The sequence below is a fragment of the Vitis riparia genome, chromosome 11 (genome assembly GCF_004353265.1).
Source record: "Vitis riparia cultivar Riparia Gloire de Montpellier isolate 1030 chromosome 11, EGFV_Vit.rip_1.0, whole genome shotgun sequence".
NCBI classification, from domain to species: domain Eukaryota; kingdom Viridiplantae; phylum Streptophyta; class Magnoliopsida; order Vitales; family Vitaceae; genus Vitis; species Vitis riparia.
In genome coordinates, this window is record NC_048441.1 from 15287521 (window position 1) to 15299119 (window position 11599).

The following is an 11599-nucleotide window of genomic DNA, read 5'->3' on the forward strand; positions in this document are numbered from 1 at the left end:
AGAAGGAAAAGCCAATCTCTATTCTTTGCAAAGCTGAGTAGAATCTGAACAAAAAATTTGGAACCATGTTTAGGAATCTGTGAGAACAACCCATCAACAAACAATTGTTTCTTTTACTACTATACAATGTGATTTAAAACACAGATTGTGACTTCGATCTCACTGAAATAATCAGATTGTGGCTTCGAGTTTACGAAGCCTTGCTTCTTGTAGTCGACCCTCCGGTCATGTTTTGTGGAGTTCTCTAAGTAATCCTAATGAAGTAACAAGGAACTTGTGCAGTAAAGGAAGCCACAACTTCAATACCTCAACACTGTTTGATTCCTAGCAAATTTGAAGGAGAATGTGAGAGAAAGAAAATAAAGAGGAAAATTAAAAAGAAATAAGTGAAATAAAATAAAAAATAGATTTAAAAAAATACATTGTCTAACTAATTATTATTATATTTGATTTTTTTTATATATTTTTCATGATAAAATCAGACATGAAAAAATAATTTTTCTTAATATTTTTTTTTCTTAACTAAACATAGCGTAAAGGAATTAACAATAAATGTCTCTACCCTTAAGTTAGCATTATAGCTTTTCTTCTTCATGAGAATCATTAACATCCCTATGTAGAGCATTTTTGCTCGAGTTTTTGATGAAGCTCAACACACTAAGAAGACCATAAAAATAATCCAATTTGCTGTTGTTAATTGATTACTACTCAAAAAGAGCATATTTTAGATAATAATTATCATGAGTTTTACATCTTTTGAGTAGTAATTATGCTTAAAACACAATTAACATGTTATTACTCTTGCAAGAGTTACTAACTAGTTTTATGAAGTTTTGGAGTCATTTCAAAACATGATTTTGATAAATTGGTGATAAAAGAGATTAATTAAATTAAAGAGAACAAATAAAGTTGATGATGATCCAAATGCATAATGAAAGAAGTAATGCAATTGGTTTGGACCGGGATTTAGAGTTGATTGAGGTGGATTCAAAAGAAAGAAATGGAAAAAAAATGACAAAAAGGAGTTGAAAAATTAAATATTTCCGTTTCGCATGATCATGCGAAAATCTCACATGACTATGCGAAATGGACCAAAAGGAATTTTTGCTGCAAACAAAAGGGGAACCTCAAGGTTGATTTCGCATGATCATGCGAAAATTTCGCATAGTCGTGCGAAATGCTCCAGGAAGGCATAACTTGCTACTATTACATTTTTGATTTCGCACAATCATGCGAAATTGTTGGATCTCATGTGAAATGACTATTTTATTACTAAACTCCAGATTTCTTGGTGAAAAGCCTCTAGAAGATCTCTTAGATGATGTCAAGTGTCCACTTGACCTTGACTTATAAATAGAAACTTGATTTTCTCATTTAAATTTTTTTTAGACATTTCTAATTATAGAATTTTCTAGATTTCCTCTTTCTATAGAATTCTCTACTTTCCTTCATTTTCTCACTAGCCAAACATGCCTTTTGAGACCAAAGCTCAAGCATGAGGGGCTAAATCTCGTTTTTCTGGGAGGAAGGAGGATCTAGAGGCAAGATCTATGGTGAATTAGAGAAATGAGTTCGAATTGCAAATGTAATTTGATCCAATTGATTGATTAATTGAATTTTGAGGATTTTTCTCATCAAATTGTCTTGGATGATTACTACAATGCAAACTAGGTAGATTCATCAAATTCTTAAAGTTAGATTTGATGAGATTGAATAGTTGCATTGTGTGAATCATTGGAAGATAATTTAAGATGAATTGAATATATGATTTGAATTGATCTTTTGTATTAAATGACCTAATTTGAAGAGAAATTAGATCTAGATCTAACGCTAAATCAAAAATGGGTTTAGATGAAAATTTATGTTTTCAATCTAACTTGATGAAAATTAGATCTTAACATCTATTCATTATGAAAATTGTTTTCTAGAAAATCCTAACTCCGAGAATTTCACCTCCTATTAATTTTCTTATATTTTAGATTTCATTTTTCTTCTCAAATTTAGACCATTGTTAATTTGATTTTTCTACATGAATTTTCAAATCAATTTCACTTGATCACAATCATTTTTTATCATCTCATTTAAGCCTTAATTATAGAGAATAATCCATTTTAATGGACGAAACCTAAAAATCACTATACTACAGTAGTTTGTACTAAAACTATTTTTGATTGGGTACAAACTACTCTAAAATAGTGAATTAGGTTATAAATTTTGTTCTGATCTAATAAACGATGAAAAATCAAGTGATCATTAATCTTAGGGGCCAGCCAATCATGTCCTCCATTTTTGCCTCCTGTAATTTCCTTTATGATGTCGACCCAGATGCTCGTCAGAAAGTAAGCTAAAGCCATAGTTGTGAGGAAGAGGCTGTCGCTGATTGCTTTCATCCACTAATGAAGAAAGCAAGCTGGCCACGGTATATAAAGGCCCCTGCAATACCAAATATTACAAACAGAGGAGGTCATTACTGGACTAATTGATCATGAACAAAGGAAACAGAGTGAAACAGAAGACATAATCAAATGGTCATAAATGGCGAGAGTGATCATTGTTGTCCCAGTGGAGATCCCAGTGAAGAAGACAAAGAACGAAGCTGGAGGTACTTGAATTTTCGAATAGATCTATCTAGGGTAGCAGCTTGCTGCACAGAGGAGGTTACCATTTGTGCATGTACAGTACAATAAAAGATCGTTGTTGCCCAGATTGGAAGAATTCTAACGATCATTTTTAGCTCCTCCACCCTAGTCACTGTACATAGCCTCCATGGATTTGGTTTTTCAGATCCTTCCATTTTGTAATCCCCACTGGTTTTGATACTCTACTTGTCCTACCACTTGTTGCAGAAAAAATATCTTGTTACAGCATGTGCTTTATATTTAATAAGGAAAACCCAACTTATGTCCAAGATTTTCAAAACAAGGAAACTAAGAAGATGTTATCTATGATCAACTACATAGTGAAACTGATATGCATGATGAATTCTCAATTACTTGGGAGAATTATCATGCAGTAAGCGAGCACTAGATGGAAACTCAAGCTTCCTTTTCCTTATAGCAGCAACTATAACTTGGAGGACATCGATTTCTTGTGCCTATATCTTTTAGTCTTTGATAAAAACACAAGGAACGGAACAAACATAGAAGCAGAGCAAATGCCATGTCCTCAGCCACGACTCAATTCATCTTAAGTGTGAACAATCTCTGTAACAGCCAGTATGGTTCCAATGCTGATGAGGAGCTAGAATCTGTTGAAGTATGCCATTTGAGTTTTTTCTTTCTAGTGCTGAAAAGTACACATGATTTCACTCCACAAACCCCTACTCCAAATGTATACATAGCTATATAGAAAACAGCCATTTGCAGAGTGCTGGCTTCTTCACATTTGACACCTAGTTCTGGGTTGCTAGGGGGCGGCTGCAGGTTTGGAAGGTTTGCAGAAATGGCCAAAATGCAAGAACCCTACATAAAATGATCCATTCAAATTCTAGCAATATTGGAATGAAGTTCCTGCATCGTCTTATTTTCATCAGTATGAGAATAGGAATAATTGAATAAAGACCGGTATAGTCCAATACCAGCCTAGAAAAGAATCGGCAAGCCTTCCAACAAGCACAGAAGATAACTGGATCCTGATAAATATCCTACAATGACTGAAGCAGTTGCACTGGGTATGTGCATTATTCCTACTAGATATGTCACCATGTTCACTGCAATTCCCAGCGTGGAAAGCCTCTCGCATATTTCAATACCTTTAGACAAATGAATCTTTCCGGTTACTACAAAATGGTCTGTGAATCATTTTCATTAAGCATATGCCTACCTCCAAACTCACTCATTTCGAATAAATAAATAAAGAAGAAGAGAGAACTTGCAAAGAATCATAGCAGCAGACACCCAACCACCAGTTTTAGCCCTATCAGCAGGAGCACCCTTATAATCAAAGGCATCTGATACAATAGATTTCTCCATTTCCACAGCTATATCTACCAAAAATTTTGAAAAAAGAAGAGATCTTTTTAGGCAAAAATGCTGTGGGAATCTTTTTGATTGCCTCTCCAGGCCTTTCTTAGAACATTTGGATGATATTTGAAAATTTTATAGTAGTAGTAGAAATTGAAAGACTGGTGAATTGGCTCCTTATCCCTTAAAAATGACATTTATATTTTGAAAAATCAGTCGAGCCATTGGCGATAATGTCAAACCGTAATAAAGCAACCACTTCAAAAACCTAGCAATTCACGTGCAGAAATTAGGGTTCCATTTTTTGAGTTTTATTAAAAATGTCTCATTCCAGTTTCTATTTGTGCTTTATGTTTTTAAAATTGAAAGAAAGAAAAAATGTGCAACACCTAAATAATGAGATTTTTTTTGCATATTTACAATTTTTAATTTTTATTTTTACGAGTAGAAAATATAAGTGTTAATTATTATGTGTTTTAGGAAAAAAAAAAAGGAATTGACATGTCTTACTTAAAACATTGAGCTCAATTGGCAATAAATAAGAGGGGAAAAGTGGGTTTTAACATCTTAATTTGAAAAAATATAAAAAAAACAATCCCATGTATATTTTATCTAATTTAGACAACAGCCATAACTAGATAAACTTTGTAAAGCATAAAATTATGAATCCATAATGGATTTTGAAATTAATTTTTTTTTTCAAATATTTACTTACCATGCTATTGGATAATTCCTTAGAGAAACAATTCATAAAATTCCTCTCCCTCTCTTTCTCTATACATGATAAAGGTATTATTAAGGTTGAATTCAAGAAAGAAAGGGTTGTTAATTTCATTAATCAAAGTAAGGGTTTTATTTCTAAGAATATTTTTAGAAAGTCAAATTATTCTAATAATTTCGCTTTTTTACTTTAAAGCAAACTTTCTTTAGCTCTATTCTTCAAATAAAGAAAAATTGGCAATAACCGTTTGCTTTAATTAAGTTTGGGAAAGAAATTGGCTTGAGTTTCAAAAATAATAAATTTTCCTATTCCTACTCATTTTTTTCCTTTTAGAAGGTTTTTTTTTTGGGGGTGATTTATAAGAATTTGTTCAAGAAAAAAAAGGAGCAAATAATTGTTATATTTGGCTTGACTTTTGAAAAGTTCTTATAAAAAATCTATTTTGACTTAAATAATTGTTATTTAATGTTTAATAAAACTTTTATTAACTTGTTAATGAGAAAAATTTAAAAATTAATATTACATTTCTTTAAATGATTTTGATAAAAAAAAATAAAGTTGATGATGAAATAAATTTGGTATTATGTTATTTTCATTTATTATTAATTATTTATATTTTAAGAAAATTATTTGCTTTGTTATAATCATTTTACTTAGGAGTGTAACTTGAGCATGTTAGGCTGGACTAATAGTCAACACAAGCTTAATTAAGAAAAATCACATTTGTTTAAGGGATAATTATGTTTTGGGGGTAGATGGACCCCCAAATTAACAAAAGGTCTATGTAACTCTTCAAATTGAGTTGAAGGATATGAAATAGTAATGGACAAATATACCATTTAAGAACACATATAAAATATTTTATAAAATTAAGTTAAATAATTTTTTTTCAAAAATACTAAATTAAATAAAAGTAGTTTTCAAAAATATTAAATTAAATAATATTTTTTTCAAAAATATTAAATTAAATTAAAGTATTTTAAAAATATTAAATTAATTTTTTTTAAATATTAAATTAAATAAATTTATTTTTAAAAAATATTAAATTAAATAAATTTATTTTTAAAAAATATTAAATTACATAAAAAAATATTAAATTAAATAAAAGTAATTTTCAAAAATATTAATTTTTTTTTTCTCAAAATCAACAAAGGGCATTTTTGGAAATACTGAAGGATGATATCCTTCAACTCAATTTCCATACTTTCATTAGGTCTTGGGCTCAATTTGAAGAATTACATGGACCTTTTGTTAATTTTGGGGCTCATCTACCCCCAAAACATAATTCTCCCGTTGTTTAAAGCCCAACTCAACTTGATTTGTAATTTAAGTTGCTCATTCCAAACCTCTTCTTCCAAGCTCGAGTTGAATTTGGTTAGGGTTAGGTTAGAAAAATGCATGGGTTAGGATTGGGCTAATAGACTTACACAAGTTAGTTGGATCAAAATTTACCTTATCTATTCAAATAAGTTATCCTTGTGAGATTTTAGGGTTTCAAAAAAATTCAAATTATCCAAATATGATACAATAATTGCAAATTCTATTGTTGAGTTCTCAATGAATATTCATGAGCAAATAAGATTCTACACATAGTTTTCTTAATAAATATTCACCGAGCTGATTGCACTACATGCGCTTGGACCGTTTAAACCATATAAGGATCTTTCTAGCTTATTGAATACATATTACAAGGTTCCAAATTATTTGCTTTAGGCATCTTACATCAATTGAATCACTTTTTTCAAGGAATACAAGATGTCTAAGTTACATAATTAAAAAGATCTTTTCATTGATAAGAAAAAAAAAATGTAAATGGTGATTGGATTGACGAAAAATTAGAATCCCGGATGTGAACACTTGATTCAATTAATGATAAAGAAAGAGAATTTTTAGTTCGGTTATCCACTTTTACATAAAAAAAAAAAAAAGATATTGATCAAATTTTATTGAGTCTGACTCTAGTGATCATTTATCAAAGGATGGCGTTGATTATCAAATGATTAACAATAGGGAGCAATTTACTTATGATCCTTAGTTGACATCCATAAGAAGCATCTAATGAATTATGAATTTGCAACATCCTGTGGCTTTTCTTCATCATGAGAAGCATTAACATCACTATCCTTGGCATTTTCACTGGAGTTGGGCTTGTACCATCTAGCACAAACAAGATACAGTCCTAAGTTGATGAAGCTCAACACACTAATAAGAGCATAGAAATAATCCAATCTGCTGTCGTTAATCTTAGGGGCTAGCCAACCGTGTCCACCATCTTTGCCTGGTGTAATTTTCTTTATGAGGTCGACCAAGATGGTAGTCACAAAGTAACCGAAAGATATAGTAGTGAGGAAGAGGCTGTTGCTGATTGCTTTCATCCCTTTTGGTGCCTCACTAATGAAGAAAGCAAGCTGGCCACTGTACATAAAGGCCTCTGCAATACCAACAATTGCAAACTGAGGAATCAATATGAAGGCGGTTAAGGGCAGAGTTGAAGTAGGGGTGTTTCTGTTGGCTCTAATAACTTTCAAACGCTTCTGCTCCATAGCTGCTGCAACTGCCATTGCTATTACAGAGATTGCAAGGCCTAGCCCTATCTTTTGCAAATTTGTGAGACCTGATCAACAAGAATATTTAAACCCATGATAATGAACAAATGTTATAACAATGTGAAAGGATGTGAAAGAAGAGGCGGGAGTATAATATTAGTTATCATGACCAGCTGTGGACATTCTATTATTTTGATTTGCATGAATTTACCTCGACTCCCTCTTGATTTCTTCATGACCAGGCGGTCATAAAGGGCGAGAGTGATCATTGTTGCCCCAATAAAGAAGACAGTAAATGAGGCTGCTGGCACATGAAATTTTCCAATAGATCTGTCCATAGAAGCAGCTTGCTGCACCGAGAAAGTTATCACTTGTGCATGAACACACCAAAAAATGATTGTTGTGGCCCAAATTGGCAGTAGTCTGATCATCATTTTTAGCTCTTCCACCCTTGTCACCGTGCTTAGTCTCAACGGATTTGGAGTTTCTGATCCATTTTTTCCAAGATCCCCATCGCTTCTGATAGTCGCCTTGTCCAACCACCTATCATAAAAGAGCATAATTCACAGAAACGTCCTGGAAAATATGAAGAAAACATGATGACGTTTTGAGCTTTTTGTTCATAAACCTATTCTAAACAACAGTTTTCAAGTAACAGAAGCAAATATGCTTCTAGATTTACAAAAACAGAGAAGCAAAATCCATGTCAAAAAGACGAAATCAAGATGACAAGCTACTTACCGAAACTGATCTGTACGACAAATCTTTGATTTTGCAGAAGAATCCTCATACAATAAGCTTAAATCAGATGGAAACTCAAGCTTTCTTTTCTTTATCGCAGCCACGATGACTTGAATAACTTGAATCAATGGGCTTCCCGTAAGTTTCTTATACCTATATCTTCTAGTTCTCGATAAAAATACTATGACTGCCATAAGCATAGCAGCCGAACAAATCCCATATCCCACACCGCGACTCACTTCGTCTTGTATGTAAACAAGTAACGTAACAGCTAGAATAGTTCCAATATTGATGAGGAAGTAAAATCTGTTAAAGAAGTATTCCATTTGAGTTTTTTCCTTCTCATCCGTCTGATCAAACTGGTCTGTCCCTAGTGCCGAAACACTGGATTTAACTCCCCCAATTCCGAGTGCCATTGCAAATAGACCTAAAAAGAAAACACCCATTTGCAAATTGTTGGCTTTTACGCACTTGATAGCTACCGAAGGGTTGCAAGGAGGCGGGCGCAGGTGTGACAGTGTTGCGGAGATGGCTAAGACGCATGCACCCTATTCAATATAGTTAGTTGTCATCTATTCATCAATATAGTGACCAATTGAAATTTCAACAATAATTGAAACAATGTGGTTGCAAAATAGTTACCAGTGCTTCAATTACTGCAAAAATGGCTATGGTCCAATACCGGCCTAGAAAAGAATCAGCGACACAGCCTCCCAACAAGCACAGAAGAAAAGATACGCCTGAGAAATTGGCTACAATAGTTGAAGAGGTTGCACTAGGTTGATGCATTGTGTTATCTAGATATGTCACCAGGTTCACTGCAATTCCCATCGTGGTAAACCTTTCGGATACTTCAATACCTACGTTCAGGTAGATGTTAGTATCATGGGATGGAAGCATGAACTTGATATTGTGCATGAAAAGAGAGGTCACTTCCAAAATGTTAAGATGGGTGATAGAGATTACAATTCCGTCTGGACAGTTTCAAATAGTTGCCTCCAGCTTCTTCAAGAGATAATTTGCTTAAGATTAATATTTTTGTATTGAGTGTGGTCTATACTTACTTGGAATGTGCTTGATAGAAAATGCTTTGCCTGAGATTGGTGCGGACTTATTGCACCTTGGTGGTGGGCTTGACCTACTTCATCATCAAGTATATGGGATAGTCCTTTGTTTGACGGCTAGAGTTGAAGGGCATCGGGGCAAACAATTTCAATTGGATTGAAATAGGATTACTTAGTGCAACAAGAATAGCTATTATTGCATGATTCTCTAATCACTCCCTTGAATGGACAAATGGTGGCATATTATTGAATTATATACTATTATTATAATATTTTAGTAAGTTATTTTAGTACTCTTCGAGCTCTAGCTTTCATTCATACTCAAATTAATTCGAAATTTTCATTTTTTTGCTTGATGAAATTAGTAAGTTATAACTAGATGTTCATTACTAAAAATATTAAACCACATTTTATTTTATATAAAGAGACCCATCACCTAAAACTACATTTATAACCTCTCCACTAAGTAATAAGAAAATTGTTTATATTTTAAATCTAAAATATCACAGTAAAACTAATTATATTTAATTAATTTAGTTTTATTTATTTATTTATTTATTTATTAACCAAACATGACCTATGACTCTCACCTTTACTTGTAAAGATCCCAACCGAATATCCCAGCCTTCCCTACCTACCTTCATCCATCTATGGAACCACCATGCATTCACATTAATGTTTTCATTTTAGAAAGAAACCTACCTACATCCATCTATGGAACGACCATGCATTCGCATTAATGTTTTCGTTTTAGAAAGAAAGAAGGAAAAGGGAATTTACCAAGGATCGTAGCTGCAGAAACCCAACCACCAGTTTGAGCCCTATCTGCCGGAGCACCCTTGTAATCATAGGCATCCAGCACAAGCGCTTTCCTTTCCTCAGTCTCCATCTCCATATCCGGAAGCTCGCAAAAATAAACAAAAACCTAATCAAATACCCTGCAAGATTCATGTAAGGCTCTTCCGAAAGCATGAAAACAGGCTTCTGAATTTGGATATGGTGAGGACAGTTCCCACCTGATTAAAGCCGAAGAAGCAATGGAAGAATGACTGAAAAACGCGAACAGAAATGACGGAAGTGGAATGGGTGTTGCTGGTAAGAGCAATAGAGTGCGTAGGATGTTAGACATCAACGCAGGTTTCCCGCCAATGCCACGGGATAGATCGATCTGAGCATGACTTTTTCCACTTCTTCAGAGCTTCCGCCGCGAATCATCGCACCCGATACTTATCATCTGGATGATGAAATCGCTTTTTCCTTTTTTTTCTTTTTTATTTATTTTTATCCAAGTTGCATTACAGCACGTGGACAGGAAATGACCAAATTAATACATAGTTAGTAGTTACTAAATCTAATATCATAATTAAAATTTTGGAGTATTATGCTTCTATGGAAAATGATGTAATTATGGTAAAGTATAATTTTAGAGAATTATGCGTTTATGGAAATGATGTAATTAGAGTATACAAAACTTTGAAAATTGATGTTTAATTCGACCATTAATAAATAAAAAGATTTTTTAGTTACTTTTTATTAGATAAAAATGCGTTTAATATTATTAAGAACGTGTTTGATATTATTTTCATTATATATGATTTTTTTTTTTTATAAAATATTACAAGTTGAAAAATCATTTGTCAAATAGGTTGACATCAAAAAGTTAAAGAGTGTTTTTAAAAATTGCAATATAAGTGATGAGAAATTAATTCAAATTAAAATCTAAAGATATTAAGAATAATCAAAGTAATAAAAAAAAGATATAAGGATTTTACATGAAAAAACCTTTATATTAACTATAGAGATAAAAAAACGATTTCTAATCCACAATCGATTATATGTAGATGTTTAGATATTTTTTTATATATAATAATCTAGTTGTTTACATATAATTTTCTTTTAGGATTCGACGGAGTGTTTTCTAATAATATAACTCTTTGCATATATTTTTTTAGTTTTTCAAATAATGTATATATTTACATGTATATTCTTTCAACATGTTTGTTTATATATTCTTTCCCTATGAAAAATTTATTAATTTATTATAATTTTTTTATAATAAAATTTTATATTCTTTTAGTAATCTATCAATATTAAAACATTTTTTTTATTAAACATTACCAAAAATGCTATGTGAATTATTTTCCCTAATTCTTATGAGATCAGTGTTTATAGAAGCCTTTTGTACACTTTTACTATAATCATGGTCAAAACAAGCTCTTATAAATTTTTATTAGAATAAAGAAAATGTATAATTTACAAAAATTGTACATAATGAAACTACTTAGGTGGTATTTGATAAAAGTGAAAATGAATTATCGAAAAACGTTAATACTAAATTACGAGTATTGAAATAATAAGTGTTGAATTTGTAGGAGTGAAAGATATTTGGTGTTTTCTTAGGTTTAAGTGATAAGTTTTATTTTGTTGTTAAACAATGAGAATAATTAAAGTCTAAAAATGAATCATTTTTACAAATTTAATCTTATATTTAATAATTTATCATATGAAATTCTTTAAAAATTACATACAATACCATATAGACATAGAAATAGATTCTTTAGGTGA

General features: G+C 31.8%; 1 protein-coding gene and 1 pseudogene across 1 annotated transcript; both read right to left on the reverse strand.

The window, feature by feature from the left end:
* Positions 1–2548: 2548 nt before the first annotated feature.
* On the reverse strand, positions 2549–3971 carry LOC117924794 (annotated as a pseudogene).
* Positions 3972–6716: 2745 nt separating this feature from the next.
* Positions 6717–10212, reverse strand: LOC117925611 (protein NRT1/ PTR FAMILY 6.2-like). Its single transcript, XM_034844675.1, has 6 exons — positions 10051–10212; positions 9815–9972; positions 8613–8830; positions 7971–8518; positions 7441–7772; positions 6717–7297 (listed from the first exon to the last, which is right to left on the reverse strand). The coding sequence occupies exons 2-6, from the start codon at positions 9927–9929 to the stop codon at positions 6747–6749; spliced, it is 1764 nt and encodes a 587-aa protein (XP_034700566.1). The 5' UTR covers positions 9930–9972; positions 10051–10212; the 3' UTR covers positions 6717–6746.
* Positions 10213–11599: the final 1387 nt, after the last annotated feature.